The following is a 24,751-nucleotide window of genomic DNA, read 5'->3' as shown; positions in this document are numbered from 1 at the left end:
CCCCTATCTCTTCCCTGGCCCTTCCCTATTAGGCCATGGCCCTCTCTCAGGTGCACTATATTATGTCCCTATTTATCCCCAGCATCTCCTGGCCTCTCCTATATCTTCCCTGGCCCTTCCCACTGAGGCCATGGCCCTCTCTCAGGTGCACTATATTATGTCCCTATTTATCCCCAGCATCTCCTGGCCTCTCCTATATCTTCCCTGGCCCTTCCCACTGAGGCCATGGCCCTCTCTCAGGTGCATATATTATGTCCCTATTTATCCCCAGCATCTCCTGGCCTCCCCTATCTCTTCCCTGGCCCATCCCCCTGAGGCCATGGTCCTCTCTCAGGTGCACTATATTATGTCCCTATTTATCCCCAGCCTCTCCTGGCCTCCCCTATCTCTTCCCTGGCCCTTCCCCATGAGGCCATGGCCCTCTCTCAGGTGCACTATATTATGTCCCTATTTATCCCCAGCGTCTCCTGGCCTCCCCTATCTCTTCCCTGGCCTTTCTCTATGAGGCCATGGCCCTCTCTCAGGTGCACTATATTATGTCCCTATTTATCCCCAGCATCTCCTGGCCTCCCCTATCTCTTCCCTGGCCCTTCCCCATGAGGCCATGGCCCTCTCTCAGGTGCACTATATTATGTCCCTATTTATCCCCAGCATCTCCTGGCCTCCCATATCTGTTCCCTGGCCCTTCCCCATGAGGCCATGGCCCTCTCTCAGGTGCACTATATTATGTCCCTATTTATCCCCAGCATCTCCTGGCCTCCCCTATCTCTTCCCTGGCCCTTCCCCAAGAGGCCACGGCCCTCTCTCAGGTGCACTATATTATGTCCCTATTTATCCCCAGCATCTCCTGGCCTCTCCTATATCTTCCCTGGCCGTTCCCCATGAGGCCATGGCCCTCTCTCAGGTGCACTATATTATGTCCCTATTTATCCCCAGCATCTCCTGGCCTCCCCTATCTCTTCCCTGGCCCTTCCCCATGAGGCCATGGCCCTCTCTCAGGTGCACTATATTATGTCCCTATTTATCCCCAGCATCTCCTGGCCTCCCCTATCTCTTCCCTGGCCCTTCCCCATGAGGCCACGGCCCTCTCTCAGTTGCACTATATTATGTCCCTATTTATCCCCAGCATCTCCTGGCCTCTCCTATATCTTCCCTGGCCCTTCCCCATGAGGCCACGGCCCTCTCTCAGGTGCACTATATTATGTCCCTATTTATCCCCAGCATCTCCTGGCCTCCCCTATCTCTTCCCTGGCCCTTCCCCCTGAGGCCACGGCCCTCTCTCAGGTGCACTATATTATGTCCCTATTTATCCCCAGCATCTCCTGGCCTCCCCTATCTCTTCCATGGCCCTTCCCCATGAGGCGACGGCCCTCTCTCAGGTGCACTATTTTATGTCACTATTTATCCCCAGCATCTCCTGGCCTCTCCTATATCTTCCCTGGCCCTTCCCCATGAGGCCACGGCCCTCTCTCAGGTGCACTATATTATGTCCCTATTTATCCCCAGCATCTCCTGGCCTCTCCTATATCTTCCCTGGCCCTTCCCCATGAGGCCACGTCCCTGGCTCTTCCCCATGAAGCCATGGCCCTCTCTCAGGTGCACTATATTATGTCCCTATTTATCCCCAACATCTCCTTGCCTCTCTTATCTCTTCCCTGGCCCTTCCCCATGAGGCCATAGCCCTCTCTCAGGTGCACTATATTATGTCCCTATTTATCCCCAGCGTCTCCTGGCCTCTCCTTTCTTTTCCCTGGCCCTTCCCCATGAGGCCATGGCCCTCTCTCAGGTGCACTATATTATGTCCCTATTTATCCCCAGCGTCTCCTTGCCTCTCCTATCTCTTCCCTGGCCCTTCCCCATGAGGCCATGGCCCTCTCTCAGGTGCACTATATTATATCCCTATTTATCCCCAGCCTCTCCTGGCCTCCCCTATCTCTTCCCTGGCCCTTCTCCATGAGGCCATGGCCCTCTCTCAGGTGCACTATATTATGTCCCTATTTATCCCCAGCGTCTCCTGGCCTCCCCTATCTCTTCCCTGGCCCTTCTCCATGAGGCCATGGCCCTCTCTCAGGTGCACTATATTATGTCTCTATTTATCCCCAGCCTCTCCTGGCCTCCCCTATCTCTTCCCTGGCCCTTCTCCATGAGGCCATGGCCCTCTCTCAGGTGCACTATATTATGTCCCTATTTATCCCCAGCCTCTCCTGGCCTCCCCTATCTCTTCCCTGGCCCTTCTCCATGAGGCCATGGCCCTCTCTCAGGTGCACTATATTATGTCCCTATTTATCCCCAGCCTCTCCTGGCCTCCCCTATCTCTTCCCTGGCCCTTCTCCATGAGGCCATGGCCCTCTCTCAGGTGCACTATATTATGTCCCTATTTATCCCCAGCGTCTCCTGGCCTCCCCTATCTCTTCCCTGGCCCTTCTCCATGAGGCCATGGCCCTCTATCAGGTGCACTATATTATGTCCCTATTTATCCCCAGCGTCTCCTGGCCTCCCCTATCTCTTCCCTGGCCCTTCTCCATGAGGCCATGGCCCTCTCTCAGGTGTACTATATTATGTCCCTATTTATCCCCAGCATCTCCTGGCCTCCCCGATCTCTTCCCTGGCCCTTCCCCATGAGGCCATGGCCCTCTCTCAGGTGCACTATATTATGTCCCTATTTATCCCCAGCATCTCCTGGCCTCCCCGATCTCTTCCCTGGCCCTTCCCCCTGAGGCCATGGCCCTCTCTCAGGTGCACTATATTATGTCCCTATTTATCCCCAGCACCTCCTGGCCTCCCCTATCTCTTCACTGGCCCTTCCCCCTGAGGCCATGGCCCTCTCTCAGGTGCACTATACTATGTCCCTATTTATCCCCAGCATCTCCTGGCCTCCTCTATATCTTCCCTGGCTATTCCACCTGAGGCCATGGCCCTCTGTCAGGTGCACTATATTATGTTCCTATTTATCTCCAGGCTCTCCTGGCCTCCACTATCTCTTCCCTGGCCCTTCTCCATGAGGCCATGGCCCTCTCTCAGGTGCACTATATTATGTCCCTATTAATCCCCAGCCTCTCCTGGCCTCCCCTATCTCTTCCCTGGCCCTTCTCCATGAGGCCATGGCCCTCTCTCAGGTGCAATATATTATGTGCCTATTTATCCCCAGCCTCTTCTGGCCTCCCCTATCTCTTCCCTGGCCCTTCCCCATGAGGCCACGGCCCTCTCTCAGGTGCACTATATTATGTCCCTATTTATCCCCAGCGTCTCCTGGCCTCCCCTATCTCTTCCCTGGTCCTTCCCCATGAGGCCACGGCCCTCTCTCAGGTGCACTATATTATGTCCCTATTTATCCCCAGCGTCTCCTGGCCTCCCCTATCTCTTCCCTGGCCCTTCCCCCTGAGGCCACGGCCCTCTCTCAGCTGCACTATATTATGTCCCTATGTATCCCCAGCGTCTCCTGGTCTCCCCTATCTCTTCCCTGGCCCTTCCCCATGAGGCCACGGCCCTCTCTCAGCTGCACTATATTATGTCCCTATTTATCCCCAGCCTCTTCTGGCCTCCCCTATCTCTTCCCTGGCCCTTCTCCATGAGGCCATGGCCCTCTCTCAGGTGCACTATATTATGTCCCTATTTATCCCCAGCCTCTCCTGGCTTCCCCTATCTCTTCCCTGGCCCTTCTCCCTGAGGCCATGGCCCTCTCTCAGGTGCACTATATTATGTCCCTATTTATCCCCAGCCTCTCCTGGCCTACCCTATCTCTTCCCTGGCCCTTCTCCATGAGGCCATGGCCCTCTCTCAGGTGCACTATATTATGTCCCTATTTATCCCCAGCGTCTCCTGGCCTCCCCTATCTCTTCCGTGGCCCTTCCCCATGAGGCCACGGCCCTCTCTCAGGTGCACTATATTATGTCCCTATTTATCCCCAGCGTCTCCTGGCCTCCCCTATCTCTTCCCTGGCCCTTCCCCCTGAGGCCACGGCCCTCTCTCAGCTGCACTATATTATGTCCCTATTTATACCCAGCATCTCCTGGCCTCCCCTATCTCTTCCCTGGCCCTTCCCTATGAGGCCACGGCCCTCTCTCAGCTGCACTATATTATGTCCCTATTTATCCCCAGCATCTCCTGGCCTCCCCTATCTCTTCCCTGGCCCTTCACCATGAGGCCATGGCCCTCTCTCAGGTGCACTATATTATGTCCCTATTTATCCCCAGCATCTCCTGGCCTCAACCATATCTTCCCTGGCCCTTCCCCCTGAGGCCATGGCCCTCTCTCAGGTGCACTATATTATGTCCCTATTTATCCCCAGCATCTCCAGGCCTCCCCTATCTCTTCCCTGGCCCTTCCCCCTGAGGCCATGGTCCTTTCTCAGGTGCACTATATTATGACCCTATTTATCCCCAGCCTCTCCTGGCCTCCCCTATCTCTTCCCTGGCCCTTCTCCATGAGGCCATGGCCCTCTCTCAGGTGCACTATATTATGTCCCTATTTATCCCCAGCCTCTCCTGGCCTCCCCTATCTCTTCCCTGGCCCTTCTCCATGAGGCCATGGCTCTCTCTCAGGTGCACTATATTATGTCCCTATTTATCCCCAGCGTCTCCTGGCCTCCCCTATCTCTTCCCTGGTCCTTCCCCATGAGGCCACGGCCCTCTCTCAGGTGCACTATATTATGTCCCTATTTATCCCCAGCGTCTCCTGGCCTCCCCTATCTCTTCCCTGGCCCTTCCCCCTGAGGCCACGGCCCTCTCTCAGCTGCACTATATTATGTCCCTATGTATCCCCAGCGTCTCCTGGTCTCCCCTATCTCTTCCCTGGCCCTTCCCCATGAGGCCACGGCCCTCTCTCAGCTGCACTATATTATGTCCCTATTTATCCCCAGCCTCTTCTGGCCTCCCCTATCTCTTCCCTGGCCCTTCTCCATGAGGCCATGGCCCTCTCTCAGGTGCACTATATTATGTCCCTATTTATCCCCAGCGTCTCCTGGCCTCCCCTATCTCTTCCCTGGCCCTTCTCCATGAGGCCATGGCCCTCTATCAGGTGCACTATATTATGTCCCTATTTATCCCCAGCGTCTCCTGGCCTCCCCTATCTCTTCCCTGGCCCTTCTCCATGAGGCCATGGCCCTCTCTCAGGTGTACTATATTATGTCCCTATTTATCCCCAGCATCTCCTGGCCTCCCCGATCTCTTCCCTGGCCCTTCCCCATGAGGCCTTGGCCCTCTCTCAGGTGCACTATATTATGTCCCTATTTATCCCCAGCATCTCCTGGCCTCCCCGATCTCTTCCCTGGCCCTTCCCCCTGAGGCCATGGCCCTCTCTCAGGTGCACTATATTATGTCCCTATTTATCCCCAGCATCTCCTGGCCTCCCCTATCTCTTCACTGGCCCTTCCCCCTGAGGCCATGGCCCTCTCTCAGGTGCACTATACTATGTCCCTATTTATCCCCAGCATCTCCTGGCCTCCTCTATATCTTCCCTGGCTCTTCCACCTGAGGCCATGGCCCTCTCTCAGGTGCACTATATTATGTTCCTATTTATCCCCAGCCTCTCCTGGCCTCCACTATCTCTTCCCTGGCCCTTCTCCCTGAGGCCATGGCCCTCTCTCAGGTGCACTATATTATGTCCCTATTAATCCCCAGCCTCTCCTGGCCTCCCCTATCTCTTCCCTGGCCCTTCTCCATGAGGCCATGGCCCTCTCTCAGGTGCAATATATTATGTGCCTATTTATCCCCAGCCTCTTCTGGCCTCCCCTATCTCTTCCCTGGCCCTTCCCCATGAGGCCACGGCCCTCTCTCAGGTGCACTATATTATGTCCCTATTTATCCCCAGCGTCTCCTGGCCTCCCCTATCTCTTCCCTGGTCCTTCCCCATGAGGCCACGGCCCTCTCTCAGGTGCACTATATTATGTCCCTATTTATCCCCAGCGTCTCCTGGCCTCCCCTATCTCTTCCCTGGCCCTTCCCCCTGAGGCCACGGCCCTCTCTCAGCTGCACTATATTATGTCCCTATGTATCCCCAGCGTCTCCTGGTCTCCCCTATCTCTTCCCTGGCCCTTCCCCATGAGGCCACGGCCCTCTCTCAGCTGCACTATATTATGTCCCTATTTATCCCCAGCGTCTCCTGGCCTCCCCTATCTCTTCCCTGGCCCTTCCCCATGAGGCCACGGCCCTCTCTCAGGTACACTATATTATGTCCCTATTTATCCCCAGCGTCTCCTGGCGTCCCCTATCTCTTCCCTGGCCCTTCACCATGAGGCCACGGCCCTCTCTCAGGTGCACTATATTATGTCCCTATTTATCCCCAGCATCTCCTGGGCTCTCCTATATCTTCCCTGGCCCTTCCCCATGAGGCCATGGCCCTCTCTCAGGTGCACTATATTATGTCCCTATTTATCCCCAGCATCTCCTGGCCTCCCCTATCTCTTCACAGGCCCTTCCCCATGAGGCCATGGCCCTCTCTCAGGTGCACTATATTATGTCCCTATTTATCCTCAGCATCTCCTGGCCTCCCCTATCTCTTCCCTGGCCTTTCCCTATGAGGCCATGGCCCTCTCTCAGCTGCACTATATTATGTTCCTATTTATCCCAAGCGTCTCCTGGCCTCCCCTATCTCTTCCCTGGCCCTTCCCCATGAGGCCATGGCCCTCTCTCAGGTGCACTATATTATGTCCCTATTTATCCCCAGCATCTCCTGGCCTCCCCTATCTCTTCCCTGGCCCTTCCCCATGAGGCCACGGCCCTCTCTCAGGTGCACTATATTATGTCCCTATTTATCCCCAGCATCTCCTGGCCTCCCCTATCTCTTCCCTGGCCCTTCCCCAAGAGGCCTCGGCCCTCTCTCAGGTGCACTATATTATGTCCCTATTTATCCCCAGCATCTCCTGGCCTCTCCTATATCTTCCCTGGCCCTTCCCCATGAGGCCATGGCCCTCTCTCAGGTGCACTATATTATGTCCCTATTTATCCCCAGCATCTCCTGGCCTCCCCTATCTCTTCCCTGGCCCTTCCCCATGAGGCCATGGCCCTCTCTCAGGTGCACTATATTATGTCCCTATTTATCCCCAGCATCTCCTGGCCTCCCCTATCTCTTCCCTGGCCCTTCCCCATGAGGCCACGGCCCTCTCTCAGTTGCACTATATTATGTCCCTATTTATCCCCAGCATCTCCTGGCCTCTCCTATATCTTCCCTGGCCCTTCCCCATGAGGCCACGGCCCTCTCTCAGGTGCACTATATTATGTCCCTATTTATCCCCAGCATCTCCTGGCCTCCCCTATCTCTTCCCTGGCCCTTCCCCCTGAGGCCACGGCCCTCTCTCAGGTGCACTATATTATGTCCCTATTTATCCCCAGCATCTCCTGGCCTCCCCTATCTCTTCCCTGGCCCTTCCCCATGAGGCGACGGCCCTCTCTCAGGTGCACTATTTTATGTCCCTATTTATCCCCAGCATCTCCTGGCCTCTCCTATATCTTCCCTGGCCCTTCCCCATGAGGCCACGGCCCTCTCTCAGGTGCACTATATTATGTCCCTATTTATCCCCATCATCTCCTGGCCTCTCCTATATCTTCCCTGGCCCTTCCCCATGAGGCCACGTCCCTGGCTCTTCCCCATGAAGCCATGGCCCTCTCTCAGGTGCACTATATTATGTCCCTATTTATCCCCAACATCTCCTGGCCTCTCTTATCTCTTCCCTGGCCCTTCCCCATGAGGCCATAGCCCTCTCTCAGGTGCACTATATTATGTCCCTATTTATCCCCAGCGTCTCCTGGCCTCTCCTTTTTTTTCCCTGGCCCTTCCCCATGAGGCCATGGCCCTCTCTCAGGTGCACTATATTATGTCCCTATTTATCCCCAGCGTCTCCTGGCCTCTCCTATCTCTTCCCTGGCCCTTCCCCATGAGGCCATGGCCCTCTCTCAGATGCACTATATTATGTCCCTATTTATCCCCCAGCGTCTCCTGGCCTCCCCTATCTTTTCCCTGGTCCTTCCCCATGAGGCCATGGCCCTCTCTCAGGTGCACTATATTATGTCCCTATTTATCCCCAGCGTCTCCTGGCCTCCCCTATCTCTTCCCTAGCCCTTCCCCATGAGGCCATGGCCCTCTCTCAGGTGCACTATATTATGTCCCTATTTATCCCCCAGCGTCTCCTGGCCTCCCCTATCTCTTCCCTGGCCCTTCCCCATGAGGCCATGGCCCTCTCCCAGGTGCACTATATTATGTCCCTATTTATCCCCAGCATCTCCTGGCCTCCCCTATCTCTTCACTGGCCCTTCCCCATGTGGCCATGGCCCTCTTTCAGGTGCACTATATTATGTCCCTATTTATCCCCAGCATCTACTGGCCTCCCCTATCTCTTCCCTGGCCCTTCCCCATGAGGCCATGGCCCTCTCTCAGGTGCACTATATTATGTCCCTATTTATCCCCAGCATCTCCTGGCCTCTCCTATATCTTCCCTGGCCCTTCCCCATGAGGCCATGGCCCTCTCTCAGGTGCACTTTATTATGTCCCTATTTATCCCCAGCATCTCCTGGCCTCTCCTATATCTTCCCTGGCCCTTCCCCATGAGGCCATGGCCCTCTCTCAGGTGCACTATATTATGTCCCTATTTATCCCCAGCGTCTCCTGGCCTCTCCTATCTCTTCCCTGGCCCTTCCCCATGAGGCCATGGCCCTCTCTCAGATGCACTATATTATGTCCCTATTTATCCCCCAGCGTCTCCTGGCCTCCCCTATCTTTTCCCTGGTCCTTCCCCATGAGGCCATGGCCCTCTCTCAGGTGCACTATATTATGTCCCTATTTATCCCCAGCGTCTCCTGGCCTCCCCTATCTCTTCCCTAGCCCTTCCCCATGAGGCCATGGCCCTCTCTCAGGTGCACTATATTATGTCCCTATTTATCCCCCAGCGTCTCCTGGCCTCCCCTATCTCTTCCCTGGCCCTTCCCCATGAGGCCATGGCCCTCTCCCAGGTGCACTATATTATGTCCCTATTTATCCCCAGCATCTCCTGGCCTCCCCTATCTCTTCACTGGCCCTTCCCCATGTGGCCATGGCCCTCTTTCAGGTGCACTATATTATGTCCCTATTTATCCCCAGCATCTACTGGCCTCCCCTATCTCTTCCCTGGCCCTTCCCCATGAGGCCATGGCCCTCTCTCAGGTGCACTATATTATGTCCCTATTTATCCCCAGCATCTCCTGGCCTCTCCTATATCTTCCCTGGCCCTTCCCCATGAGGCCATGGCCCTCTCTCAGGTGCACTTTATTATGTCCCTATTTATCCCCAGCATCTCCTGGCCTCTCCTATATCTTCCCTGGCCCTTCCCCATGAGGCCACGGCCCTCTCTCAGGTGCACTATATAAAGTCCATATTTATCTCCAGCATCTCCTGGCCTCCCCTATCTCTTCCCTGGCCCTTCCCCCTGAGGCCACGGCCCTCTCTCAGGTGCACAATATTATGTCCATATTTATCTCCAGCATCTCCTGGCCTCCCCTATCTCTTCCCTGGCCCTTCCCCCTGAGGCCACGGCCCTCTCTCAGGTGCACTATATTATGTCCCTATTTATCCCCAGCATCTCCTGGCCTCTCCTATATCTTCCCTGGCCCTTCCCCATGAGGCCACGGCCCTTTCTCAGGTGCACTATATTAAGTCCATATTTATCTCCAGCATCTCCTGGCCTCCCCTATCTCTTCCCTGGCCCTTCCCCCTGAGGCCACGGCCCTCTCTCAGGTGCACTATATTATGTCCCTATTTATCCCCAGCATCTCCTGGCCTCCCCTATCTCTTCCCTGGCCCTTCAGCATGAGGCCACGGCCCTCTCTCAGGTGCACTATATTATGTCCCTATTTATCCCCAGCATCTCCTGGCCTCCCCTATCTCTTCCCTTGCCCTTACCCCTGAGGCCACGGCCCTCTCTCAGGTGCACTATATTATGTCCCTATTTATCCCCAGCATCTCCTGGCCTCCCCTATCTCTTCCCTGGCCCTTCCCCATGAAGCCATGGCCCTTTTTTGGGTGCATTATGTCCCTTTGAAAAATGAGGGGGGCGCCAATGCTCTTTCTGGCACATGGCACCAAAATGTCTAGTTATGGCTCTGGACATGACCATCATTCTGTCTCATTCCCATGGACCAGGTTTACACGTAAGGAGAGAGATGCTTTTCTAACAGAGCAGGCCAGTGGCGGGCTGGGCCAGGGGGCAGGGTGCCATGTGCCCCCCGGGCCGCAGCGTCATGCGGGCCGCGGGCAGTCTGTGTCACTTTGACACAGACTGCACCGCGTGTGTAGCGCTGACCGGACGGCCGGCTCCGGCAGCTGTGTGTTTGTTTTGATCAGCTGCCGATGAGAGTCTGTCAGACTCTCATTAGCTGCTGCTGCGCCCACTGCAGGAGCCGCTCCATCTTCCAGCTCCCGCAGTGGGCAATGGGAGAGGCGTCATGACGTCATATGACGTCTCTCCCATAATGCAGAGCGGCCCGGCCCGGGAAGGACAGACGGAGGAGCGGATGGCGACAGTGGGAGCGGGGATTCAGGTAAGTGTTTTTTTGGAAGACTCTACTGGAGACACTGCAAGGGGGCGACTACTATTAATGGGGGCAATACAAGGGGAGGACTACTACTACTGGGGGCACTACAAGGGGGGGACTACTGGGGGCACTACAAAGGGGGAACCACTACTGCGGCTACTACAAGGGGGAGATCACTACTGGGGGCACTACAGGGGGAGGCACTACAAGGGGGGACCACTACTGGGGATTATAACTGGGGGCACTTCAATTGGGGTGGACTACAACTGGGGGGACTACTGCTGGGGGCACTACAAGGGGGGGGGACTACTACTACTATGGGCACTACAAGGGGAGGGGACAACTACTAGGGGCACTGCATAGGGTGGAGGGAACTACTACTAGGGGCATTACATAGGGGGAGGGGACTACCACTGCATCGAGGGACCACTGCTGGGGGCTCTATAAAAAGGGCAATACTGGGAGTACTTCATAGGGGGGAAATTGCAACTGGGGCCACTATTTAAGGGGCCACTATTGGGGGCACTGTATGGGGTGTGGACTGCTACTGGGGGCACTATAGAAGGAGCACTGCATAGGGGGTACCACTACTGGAGGCACTATATAAGGGGCTTACTACTGGGGGCACAAGAGTCACTGCACAGGGGGGACCACTACTGGGGGCACTGTATAAGGGGCACTGCATAGGGGGGATCACTACTGGGGGCACTACTGTAGGCCTGCATAAGGGGGTCCTCTCCTGGGGCACAGGGGGCACTGCATATGGGCACCATGATGGGGCTGTCCCTAATCTTTATTTTTACTTTACATTAATCCCATATGGCCAGCCTCCGCCCTGGAACACTTGAGGGGGGGGGGGCGCCATAGCACGCACGTTCTTCGGGCACCGTGGCTACACACTACTCCTCTGCCAGGGCCGCCTGCTTGCATTTGCCCCCAGGCTAAAAGTTGCCAGCCAGCCCCTGCAGCAGGCAGAGTACGAGTGACAGTTTGCCAGTGTTGCTTTGCAGGAATACACTTTGTGGATTGGTTGATTCTTACACATGATGTCACAGCTACCAAATAAGTGTCAGCTTCATGAAAAGTAAGAGACCCCATCAATACACTGCCCTAGACATGTGTGACATGTGTGATATGTGTGATATGTGTGATATGTGTGATATGTGCTATCTGTAATGGAGAGAAAAGTAATATTATACTGTATAACAGCTGCAGTGAAATGTCAGGGTAACACTGAACAGCATATTTTACCTCCATTAACACTAATAGAATATCAGACCTCTATAGTCCACGAGCAAATATCCCGATTAGCAGTGCGCTAACGTTCTGACAGCTATGACGCCAGCGGTGTGTACGGCGATGGCCCGGCAATGCAAGGGTATGTGTGGGGTACGTAAGGTCTTCTGCATTAGTGAGTTACGTAGGTAGTGTGTGGGCAGAGTCACTGAAGGTATTGGATGGACAGAGGCGCGGAGCAGACCCATCCTAGTGGGTGGAAGCTCTTGTGCTTGTTGGGGGATTTGATGGGGTTAATTAAAATATACTATTAAGTTGCCAAATAAATAATGGTCACCATGAGCATAACTAAGACTTTGTGGACCCCATAGCTTCATTTTCATGAGGCCCCCAATGCCCCTCTCTGTGGTGTTTGATTATTTTATTCCCCTTACCTTAGTAGTGCCCTTGTTCACTTTATGCCACAATGTAGTGCCCACAGTTGTTATGCCACAATGTAGTGCCCACAGTGCCCTCTTTATACTACACAGTGCTCCATAGTTCACATTATGCCACTTACTACCCCTAGTTCATATTGTGCCACATACTACCCGTAGTTCATATTGTGCCACATACTGCCCCTAGTTCATATTATGCCACATACTGCCCCTCGTTCATATTGTGCCACATACCGCCCCTAGTTCATATTGTGCCACATACCGCCCCTAGTTCATATTGTGCCACATACCGCCCCTAGTTCAGATTGTGCCACATACCGCCCCTAGTTCAGATTGTGCCACATACCGCCCCTAGTTCATATTGTGCCACATACCGCCCCTAGTTCATATTGTGCCACATACTGCCCCTAGTTCACATTGTGCCACAATATGCCCCTAGTTCACATTGCGCCACATACCGCCCCTAGTTCACATTGTGCCACATACCACCCCTAGTTCACATCGTGCCACATACCGCCCCTAGTTCACATTGTGCCACAATATCTCCCTAGTTCACATTGTGCCACATACTGCCCCTAGTTCACATTGTGCCACATACCGCCCCTAGTTCACATTGTGCCACAATATGCCCCTAGTTCACATTGTGCCACATACTGCCCCTAGGTCACATTGTGCCACATACCGCTCCTAGTTCACATTGCGTCACATAATGCCCCTAGTTCACATTATGCCACATACTGCCCCTTGTCCCCACACCCTCAGCAGCTCCCCTTGTCCCCACACCCTCAGCAGCTCCCCTTGTCCCCACTCCCTCAGCAGCTCCCCTTGTCCCCACATCCTCAGCAGCTCTTGTCCCCACACTCTCAGCAGCTCCCCTTGTCCCCACACCCTCAGCACCTCCCCTTGTCCCCACACCCTCAGCAGCTCCCCTTGTCCTCACACCCTCAGCAGCTCCTCTTGTCCCCACACCCTCAGCAGCTCCTCTTGTCCCCACACCCTCAGCAGCTCCCCTTGTGCCCAAACCCTCAGCACCTCCCCTTGTCCTTACACCCTCAGCAGCTCCCCTTGTCCCCACACCCTCAGCAGCCCATTGTCCCTACACCTTCAGCAGCTCCTCTTGTCCCCACACTCTCAGCAGCTCCCCTTGTCCCCACACCCTCAGCAGCTCCCCTTGTCTCCACACCCTCAGCAGCCTCCCATTGTCCCTACACCTTCAGCAGCTCCCCTTGTCCCCACACCCTCAGCAGCTCCCCTTATCCCCACACCCTCAGCAGCTCCCCTTGTCCCCACATCCTCAACAGCTCCCCTTGTCCTCACACCCTCAGAAGCTCCCCTGTCCCCACACCCTCAGCGGCTCCCCTTGTCCCCACACCCTCAGCGGCTCCCCTTGTCCCGACACCCTCAGCGGCTCCCCTTGTCCCTACACCTTCAGCAGCTCCCCTTGTCCCCACACCCTCAGCAGCTCCCCTTGTCCCCACACCCTCAGCAGCTGCCCATGTCCCCACATCCTCTCTTTCTCTCTCCCTCCCATCAAAGCTAACATGTAGTGGGAGCACGCTCCTTGCATGTTGGGTTTGGCGAGCACGTGCGACACAGCCGCAATTAGTTTATCACGCAGTACTACCAGCCTACTTCGATGCACCATCCACTTGGGATAGGAAGGAAGACAGGGTGCCCCAGCCAACGTGCCTTGCTGCGGGATCGCTGTCCGGTCAAGGCATGCATGCTGATTGCCAGGTTGGCCACATCTGTGCGTGTGGAGGATGGGTCCCTATCAGCGTCTCTTAAGCTGTATTTCTGTGCTCTTGGCAGCAGAACATCTCATTACCCAGCAAAGCTGCAGGTGCTGTGTCAGCAAGGAGAGAGATTTATATGCACATTACTGACACCCTGTTTGCAGTTCATACATAATCTCGGGTGGGAGAGGTCCCTGCGCCTTCATTAGCCCTTTTCACTTCTCGATGCTGCTGTGAACCACATGCTGAGCCCACAGAGCGGGTAATCTGTGTACAAACCAGCCCCAGTCCTCACCTGGATCCGCTGCTGAGAAATACACCAGCTCTGCACCCTCAGGCCCCCCCCCCCCGGAAGAGGGCATTATGTTACCTGCTGGTTAGCAGAGGATTACAAACCCATAAGGCATCTATTCATTTATTGTGAAAAACATTAAAACCATCTTATGCTAAGCTTAACTCTAAAATAACGGCACTGTGGCAATAACTGCTTGGTTCGAATCAAATGAATGTATTTATTAATTGCATGAATTGAATTTTAATAAAGGGTGGCAAAAGAAGGCGCTATCATAACCCAACTCTAGCCAAATAATTCTTACCATAAAATGGGGACGACTAAAACGCCTCCCCTTTCAGTATGTGTAACCTGCGCTGTGAAAGTCTCACCACCCCTTGCTATGGCACAGTCCGGTCGCTTCCGCAAAGAAAGCGCCCAATTGTCCTTTAAAGGGGTAAGTGCCCCACAACGACCGCTTATGCCACACGTGGCCGCTGGCTAGTAGCGCCTTCCCGCCTACTGCTTTAATATTGTTTAATAAAGGACATAACATAACACAGACAAACACACGGTTTTGGGTAGGGAGGGAGGGGCTTCCAACTGAAAAAAGGCTGAACCTATTCAAATTTAGCCTTAAGTAGAAAAGCCACATTATGCACGCCCCCTTGAAACTCTAATTGGCTAACTGTCAACCAATGAATAAAAGCCTCACACAAGAGGAAACTGCCTAGCAACAGATTCCCTAATACTGACCAATCACAAAAAACTGAGGACTCTTATATAGTTTCATGCCTATGCAGCCCTCAGCTAGTCTTAGCTGGGTCATCCATTAGGCAAAGAAGGCTCTTGCCTAGGGCCTGGCGAGCACTGAGGGGCCCAGGTTACCATGATGCAGTTTAATGTTGTCTTTGTTTTGACAATCGGAGGTGGAATGTGGGTCCAAACCAGCAGATGGCCTAGACTTATAATCATCCTCGGTACGCCTGTATTACAATTCATATTGCCAAAGCGGGCCATTTATCATCATTTGTAGAAGACGACGCTGTGTCACGATCAGAACACGTAGAACACAACTTTCTTCACCACACAAGCAAAAGGCAACAGGACACATTACCCGGCTGTACTAATACTTACATTATCCATGTTTATGGCCGCGTCTGGCAGCGTAGCTTTGTGCTACTATGGCATTAACAGGCCCTAAGGGTCAGTTCCAAAGTGCCAGAAAATGTGGAGGCATAGAACGTTGAATGTTGCACGACATCAGCCTTTGGGCCAGCGATGGCGCCCTCATGTCACTTTATGGAGCAGTCCAGATGCTGTAAATCTAGGCATAAACATTTGCACCTGCACAGGTGACTCTGTAAGCACGTCTAGTCGCTGACTACACGACACAATGTCACCTGACACACAACGCTGTAAGAGACATGTCCTGAGCACAGGTCGGAATATCACAGGAGATGATGATAGTCACTGACTAAGAGGTTACTGCTTTGCAGACAATGGAAAGTCTTCTACTAAGGAGCAGGAGAACTGGTCTCCTCCCTGTGGGACGCTGCAGATCTCTCGGCAGGTTTGGCTGAGAATACAAGTCTGGCGCTCTGAGTATTTATAGCCGTAGACTCAGCTGCTGTTGGGAATTTACAATCTGCTAAATTCTAATTCTCTTTCTGGTACTACGATATTCAGACGAAGCTCCCTGAGACAAAACAGTTAATCTAAAGTACAGTATGATGCTTCTGGTGGTGTAGATGGTTATTTAATGAGTAGATAAATTAGTATTTCCACCACTGTAACTGTAGCATTAATGATTTTATGTTCCTATATGGAGGAACTGATAACATAATTCCGTAGTACAGGCAGAAATCTTTCTAGTTTATGATGAATTATTCTTAATAATAATTATTACAATATCAATACTGTATATGTTGTACTTGGGCCTACAGAACATAGATTGCCTGATTTACTGATGAGGAGGATAATGAGGATGAAGAAGATGATGATACGGATGAGGAGGATAATGATGATGATAATGAGTTTTAGAATTATGATGAGTATGAGGACAATGATGAGTATGAGGAGGAGGATGATGAATATGGGGCACTACCACTGTGGGCACTGCATAAGGGGCACTACCACTACTGGGGTCACTGCATAAGGGGCACCACTACAGTGGACATTATGTGTAAAGGGCACCATTACAATGGGCATTATATGTAAGGGGCACTACTGCTGTGGGCATTTCATAATTGGCACTACTACTGTGGACACTGCATAAGGGGCACCACTACAGTGGACATTATGTGTAAGGGGCTCCACTACAATGGGCATTATATGTAAGGGGCACTATTACTGTGGGCATTGTATTAGGGGCACTACCACTGTGGGCATTGTATATAAGGGGCACAAATGTGGGCATTGTGTGCAAGGGGCACTGCTGTGTGTCATGCATAAATAAGAGACACTACTATCTGGTGTAATGTGAATCAAGAATGTGCTACTGTGTGGCGTAATTTGTATTGGGAATACTATTATGTGACCATGCCCCTTTCTTTTGAGACCACACCCCTTTTTGGGGGCGCGCGCCGCTGTCCTTTTATTGACATTGCACCGAGGGGGGCGGTGAGTTCCACCACTTCTCTCGGGACCACTGTAAGCACTGGTGTTGATGACTATGAGGAGAATGAGGATAAGTATGTTGTTGCTGCTGATGAGTATGAGGAGGAGGAAGAGGTTGATGAGGATGGTGATGATTAGTATAAGGATAATGAGAAGGATGGGTATGATATTGAGTATGAGGATGATGATGATGACTAAGGAGAATGAGGATGATAAGTATGTTGCTGATGGGTATGAGGAGGTTGATGATGATGAGGGTGGTGATGATTAATATAAGAATAATGAGAAGGATGGGTATGATGAGTATGAGGATGATGATGAGCAGGATGATGATGACTAAGGAGAATGAGGATGATAAGCATGTTGCTGATGAGTATGAGGAGGAGGAGGTTGATGATGATGAGGGTGGTGATGATTAATATAAGAATAATGAGAAGGATGGGTATGATGTTGATTATGAGGATGATGATGAGGAGGATGATGATGACTAAGGAGAATGAGGATGATAAGCATGTTGCTGATGAGTATGAGGAGGAGGAGGTTGATGATGATGAGGGTGGTGATGATTAATATAAGAATAATGAGAAGGATGGGTATGATGAGTATGAGGATGATGATGAGGATGATGATGATGACTAAGGAGAATGAGGATGATAAGCATGTTGCTGATGAGTATGAGGAGGAGGAGGTTGATGATGATGAGGGTGGTGATGATTAATATAAGAATAATGAGAAGGATGGGTATGATGTTGAGTATGAGGATGATGATGAGGAGGATGATGATGACTAAGGAGAATGAGGATGATAAGTATGTTGCTGATGAGGATGAGGAGGTTGATGATGATGAGGGTGGTGATGATTAGTATAAGGATAATTAGAAGGATGGGTATGATGTTCAGTATGAGGATGATGATGACTAAGGAGAATGAGGATGATAAGTATGTTGCTGATGAGTATGAGGAGGAGGTTGATGATGATGAGGGTGGTGATGATTAGTATAAGAATAATGAGAAGGATGGGAATGATGAGTATGAGGATGATGATGAGGAGGATGATGATGACTAAGGAGAATGAGGATGATAAGTATGTTGCTGATGAGGATGAGGAGGTTGATGATGATGAGGGTGGTGATGATTAGTATAAGGATAATGAGAAGGATGGGTATGATGTTGAGTATGAGGATGATGATGACTAAGGAGAATGAGGATGATAAGTATGTTGCTGATGAGTATGAGGAGGTTGATGATGATGAGGGTGGTGATGATTAATATAAGAATAATGAGAAGGATGGGTATGATGAGTATGAGGATGATGATGAGGAGGATGATGATGACTAAGGAGAATGAGGATGATAAGCATGTTGCTGATGAGTATGAGGAGGAGGAGGTTGATGATGATGAGGGTGGTGATGATTAATATAAGAATAATGAGAAGGATGGGTATGATGTTGAGTATGAGGAGGATGATGATGACTAAGGAGAATGAGGATGATAAGTATGTTGCTGATGAGGATGAGGAGGTTGATGATGATGAGGGTGGTGATGATTAGTATAAGGATAATGAGAAGGATGGGTATGATGTTGAGTATGAGGATGATGATGACTAAGGAGAATGAGGATGATAAGCATGTTGCTGATGAGTATGAGGAGGAGGAGGTTGATGATGATGAGGGTGGTGATGATTAATATAAGAATAATGAGAAGGATGGGTATGATGTTGAGTATGAGGATGATGATGAGGAGGATGATGATGACTAAGGAGAATGAGGATGATAAGTATGTTGCTGATGAGGATGAGGAGGTTGATGATGATGAGGGTGGTGATGATTAGTATAAGGATAATGAGAAGGATGGGTATGATGTTGAGTATGAGGATGATGATGACTAAGGAGAATGAGGATGATAAGTATGTTGCTGATGAGTATGAGGAAGAGGAGGTTGATGATGATGATGAGGGTGGTGATGATTAGTATAAGAATAATGAGAAGGATGGGAATGATGAGTATGAGGATGATGATGAGGAGGAGGATGATGACTAAGGAGAATGAGGATGATAAGTATGTTGCTGATGAGTATGAGGAGAAGGAGGTTGATAATGATGAGGGTGGTGATGATTAGTATAAGAATAATGAGAAGGATGGGAATGATGTTGAGTATGAGGATGATGAGGAGGAGGATGATGATGACTAAGGAGAATGAGGATGATAAGTATGTTGCTGATGAGTATGAGGATGACAATAATGAGGAAGGTAATAATGACTATGAGGATAATGAGAAGAATGAGGATGATGTTGATAAACGTTGCTGCTGATAATGAGTATGATGATGAGAAGATTGTTGATGAGGATGGTGATGAATAGTATACAGTGCTCAAAGTGGGAATTTAGAGGTGGGGGTATGGAGATTGAACTTGGACATTATATGTAAGGGGCTCCACTACAATGGGCATTATATGTAAGGGGCACTACTACTGTGGGCATTGTATAAGGGGCACTACCACTGTGGGCATTGTGTATAAGGGGCACAAATGTGGGCATTGTGTGCAAGGGGCACTGCTGTGTGTCATGCATAAATAAGAGACACTACTATCTGGTGTAATGTGAATCAAGAATGTGCTAGTGTGTGGCATAATTTGTATTGGGAATACTATTATGTGACCATGCCCCTTTCTTTTGAGACCACACCCCTTTTTGGGGGCGCGCGCCGCTGTCCCTTTATTGACATTGCACTGAGGGGGGCGGTGAGTTCCACCACTTCTCTCGGGACCACTTTAAGCACTGGTGTTGATGACTATGAGGAGAATGAGGATAAGTATGTTGTTGCTGCTGATGAGTATGAGGAGGAGGAAGAGGTTGATGAGGATGGTGATGATTAGTATAAGGATAATGAGAAGGATGGGTATGATATTGAGTATGAGGATGATGATGACTAAGGAGAATGAGGATAAGTATGTTGCTGATGAGTATGAGGAGGTTGATGATGATGAGGGTGGTGATGATTAGTATAAGAATAATGAGAAGGATGGGTATGATGTTGAGCATGAGGATGATGAGGAGGAGGATGATGATGACTAAGGAGAATGAGGATGATAAGTATGTTGCTGATGAGGATGAGGATGAGGTTGACAATGATGAGTATGATGAGGAACGTAATAATGACTATGAGGATAATGAGAAGAATGAGGATGATGTTGATAAACGTTGCTGCTGATAATGAGTATGATGATGAGAAGATTGTTGATGAGGATGGTGATGAATAGTATACAGTGCTCAAAGTGGGAATTTAGAGGTGGGGGTAAGGAGATTGTGGCCCTCATTCAGAGGCGGTCAGAGGATGCAAGCGGTCGCTCAGAAACTGGGCGGCTGCTTGCATCCTGACCGGCCGCCTCTGTTTCGGTCGTTAGGCTGTGGGTTAACATCCACAGCTCTAACGACCGCTAGGGTGATGGTCGCAATGGTCATTGACCATCGCGACCATCGGGGCTTACGATGAGACCCTAGGGTAGGGTCTCACTTGTCGTAAGCCCCGGAGAGCTTCTGGCTCTGTCAGAGCCGGAAGCTCTCCACTGACATCACTAGTGATGTCTGTGGGGCCTCCCCCAAACGGCAGGCGTTCCCATGGGAATGCCTCTGTTTGGGCTGCCACCCCCTGGCCCGCCTTCCAAACGGGGCGAGCTGTCAATCAACATCAACAGCTCACCCCCTTTGGAAAGAGACCCGCTATGACCGGAGCTGTCGGTCGTAGCGGGTCTCACGCATGCGCACGAAGCAGCCGGCTCCCTCGTGCGCATGCGCACTAGACAAACATCTAGGCGGCCGTGCGGTCATAGACCGTACGGCCGCCTCTGAATAAAGCCCTGATTCCCCCCCACTGGTCCCTGCTTCCATATCACCCCATTGTACTTCTCACCCCCACACTTCTCCCTGCCTGCTCCCCTCTCTCACACCCTGCCCTTCTCACTGATTCCCTCTCTCTGTTTCACTCCCTACAATACTAACTCCCTGCTTCCATCTGTCTGCCTCTCTATTCCTTCTCTCACACCTTCCCCTCTCTCTAATTGCCTCTGGCCTGCGCTGCTGCTGGAGTGGAGCCGCTGGGAGCATCTGGTCTTCTTAGTTGCTGCAGTAGTGCACTGGAGTTTAATACGGCGCCGCTGCAAGCCAATGAGAAGCTGCCATTTGGCAACTTGCGATTTACTGGCAGCCAGCAAGCCCCACGATTGGCTGGCGGCCAGTGCATGCTGCAGTGCTTACTTTACAATGCAGCTGGGACCTGATGCTCTGTCACGTCTACATACATGCCAGCGCTTCCGCCGATTGAGATGTGTCCCCTGCGGGACACATCTCTACATGCTGCCACCACTGTTCCAGCACTGGGATCCCATACTGGATCCCAGCACTGGTACATTCTCTTCTGCGGCTAAAATGAAGTGGGGTCGGGAAGTGGCGGTGTGTCAAACCGCCGTACACCGCCCCACTTCGACCACTGTTAGTATAAGAATAATGAGAAGGGTGAGTATATTGTTAAGTATGAGGATGATGAGGATGAGATGGGGATGATGAGTATGAGGATGATAAGTATGTTACTAATGATGAGTATGATGCTGATGAGAATGATGATGATGATGAGAAGGATGTTGATGATGAAGATGAGATTGTGATGATGAGGATGAGTATGATGATAATGAGTATGATGAGTATGATGATGATGAGTATGATGTTGATAAGTATGTTGCTTCTGAGGATGATGATGAGTATGATGATGATGAGAATGATAAGTATGATGATGAGTATGATATTGAGTATGTTGCTGATGATGAGTATGATGATGATGAGAATAATGAGTATGTTACTGATGATGAGTATGATTATAATGAGTATGATGATGATGAGAATAATGAGTGTTACTGATGATGAGAATGATGATAATGAGTATGTTACTGATGAGTATGATGTTCATAAGTATGTTGCTTCTGAGGATGATGATGAGTATGATGATGATGAGAATGATATTAAGTATGTTGCTGATGATGAGAATGATGATAATGAGTATGTTGCTGATGATGAGAATAATGAGTATGATAATGATGAGTATGCTGATGATGATGAGAATGATGATGAGTATGATGATGAGAATGATAAGTATGATGAGTATGATGATGAGAATGATGAGTATGTTGCTGATGATGATGAGTATGATGATGATGAGAATGATGAGTATGATGATAATGAGTATGTTGCTGATGATGAGAATGATGAGTATGTTGCTGATGATGATGAGTATGATGATGATGAGAATGATGAGTATGATGATAATGAGTATGTTGCTGATGATGAGTATGATAGTGATGAGTATGTTGCTGATGATGAGTATGATAATGATGAGTATGTTGCCGATGAGGAGTATGATGATGATGAGAATGATGAGTATGATGATAATAAGTATGTTGCTGATGATGAGAATGATGATAATGAGTATGTTGCTGATGATGATAAGAATGATGAGTATGATAATGATGAGTATGTTGCTGATGATGAGAATAATGAGTATGATAACGATGAGTATGCTGATGATGATGAGTATGATGATGAGAATGATAAGTATGATGATCATGATGAGTATGATGATGAGAATGATGAGTATGTTGCTGATGATGTGAATGATGAGTATGTTGCTGATGATGATGATGATGATGATGAGAATGATGAGTATGATGATAATGAGTATGTTGCTGATGATGAGTATGATAGTGATGAGTATGTTGCTGATGATGAGTATGATAATGATGAGTATGTTGCCGATGAGGAGTATGATGATGATGAGTATGATGATAATAAGTATGTTGCTGATGATGAGAATGATGATAATGAGTATGTTGCTGATGATGATAAGAATGATGAGTATGATAATGATGAGTATGTTGCTGATGATGATGAGTATGATGATGATGAGTATGATAATGATGAGTATGTTGCCGATGAGGAGCATGTTGATGATGAGTATGATGATAATGAGTATGTTGCTGATTTTGAGAATGATGATAATGAGTATGTTGATGATGATGATAATGAGTATGTTGCTGATGATGATAAGAATGATGAGTATGATAATGATGAGTATGTTGCTGATGAGTATGATGATGATGATGATAAATATGATGATGATGATGATGATGATGATGAGAAGGATGTTGAATATGAGGATGAGATTGTGATGATGAGAATAATGAGTATGTTACTGATGATGAGTATGATGATGATGAGAATAATGAGTATGTTAATGATGATGAGTATGATGTTAATGAGTATGATGAGTATGTTTCTGATGATGAGTATGATGATAATGAGTATGATGAGTATGATGTTGATAAGTATGTTGCTGCTGAGGATGATGAGTATGATAATGATGAGTATGTTGCTGATGAGTATGATAGTGATGAGTATGTTGCCGATGAGGAGTATGATGATGATGAGAATGATGAGTATGATGATAATGAGTATGTTGCTGATTTTGAGAATGATAATGAGTATGTTGCTGATGATGATGAGAATGATGAGTATGATGATAATGAGTATGTTGCTGATGATGAGAATGATGTGTATGTTGCTGATGATGATAAGAATGATGAGTATGATAATGATGAGTATGTTGCTGATGATGAGAATAATGAGTATGATAATGATGAGTATGCTGATGATGATGAGTATGATGATGATGAGAATGATGATGAGTATGATGATGAGAATGATAAGTATGATGATCATGATGAGTATGATGATGAGTATGTTGCTGATGATGAGAATGATGAGTATGTTGCTGATGATGATGAGTATGATGAGTATGATGATAATGAGTATGTTGCTGATGATGAGTATGATGGTGATTAGTATGTTGCCGATGAGGAGTATGATGATGATGAGTATGATGATAATAAGTATGTTGCTGATGATGAGAATGATGATAATGAGTATGTTGCTGATGATGATAAGAATGATGAGTATGATAATGATGAGTATGATGATGATGATGAGTATGATAATGATGAGTATGCTGCCGATGAGGAGTATGTTGATGATGAGAATGATGAGTATGATGATAATGAGTATGTTGCTGATTTTGAGAATGATGATAATGAGTATGTTGATGATGAGTATGATGATGATGATGATAATGAGTATGTTGCTGATGATGATAAGAATGATGAGTATGATAATGATGAGTATGTTGCTGATGAGTATGATGATGATGATGATGAGAAGGATGATGATGAGAAGGATGTTGAATATGAGGATGAGATTGTGATGATGAGAATAATGAGTATGTTACTGATGATGAGTATGATGATAATGAGTATGATGATGATGAGAATAATGAGTATGTTAATGATGATGAGTATGATGTTAATGAGTATGATGAGTATGTTTCTGATGATGAGTATGATGATAATGAGTATGATGAGTATGATGTTGATAAGTATGTTGCTGCTGAGGATGATGATGAGAATGATGAGTATGATAATGATGAGTATGTTGCCGATGAGGAGTATGATGATGATGAGTATGATGATAATAAGTATGTTGCTGATGATGAGAATGATGATAATGAGTATGTTGCTGATGATGATAAGAATGATGAGTATGATAATGATGAGTATGTTGCTGATGATGATGAGTATGATGATGATGATGAGTATGATAATGATGAGTATGCTGCCGATGAGGAGCATGTTGATGATGAGAATGATGAGTATGATGATAATGAGTATGTTGCTGATTTTGAGAATGATGATAATGAGTATGTTGATGATGAGTATGATGATGATGATGATAATGAGTATGTTGCTGATGATGATAAGAATGATGAGTATGATAATGATGAGTATGTTGCTGATGAGTATGATGATGATGATGATGAGAAGGATGATGATGAGAAGGATGTTGAATATGAGGATGAG

At 49.2% G+C, this 24,751-nt stretch overlaps 1 protein-coding gene across 1 annotated transcript in view; it reads left to right on the top strand.

Annotated features, from left to right (window-relative positions):
- The window catches only part of LOC148443113 (unconventional myosin-Id-like), a gene marked incomplete at its 3' end in the record, with an annotated part of 199,590 nt that extends 175,236 nt beyond the window's left edge, over positions 1 to 24,354 (top strand). The window contains exons 15-16 of the mRNA XM_088463194.1: positions 23,046 to 23,327; positions 24,134 to 24,354. Coding sequence (XP_088319320.1) covers positions 23,046 to 23,327; positions 24,134 to 24,354 — 503 coding nt within the window. The remainder of the gene's footprint in view (positions 1 to 23,045; positions 23,328 to 24,133) is intronic.
- Between the last annotated feature and the right edge of the window lie 397 nt (positions 24,355 to 24,751).

The sequence above is a fragment of the Taudactylus pleione genome, unplaced genomic scaffold, assembly GCF_031769625.1.
Source record: "Taudactylus pleione unplaced genomic scaffold, aTauple2 ptg001330l, whole genome shotgun sequence".
Lineage (NCBI taxonomy): Eukaryota > Metazoa > Chordata > Amphibia > Anura > Myobatrachidae > Taudactylus > Taudactylus pleione.
This window is presented reverse-complemented; position numbering and strand designations above follow the sequence as displayed.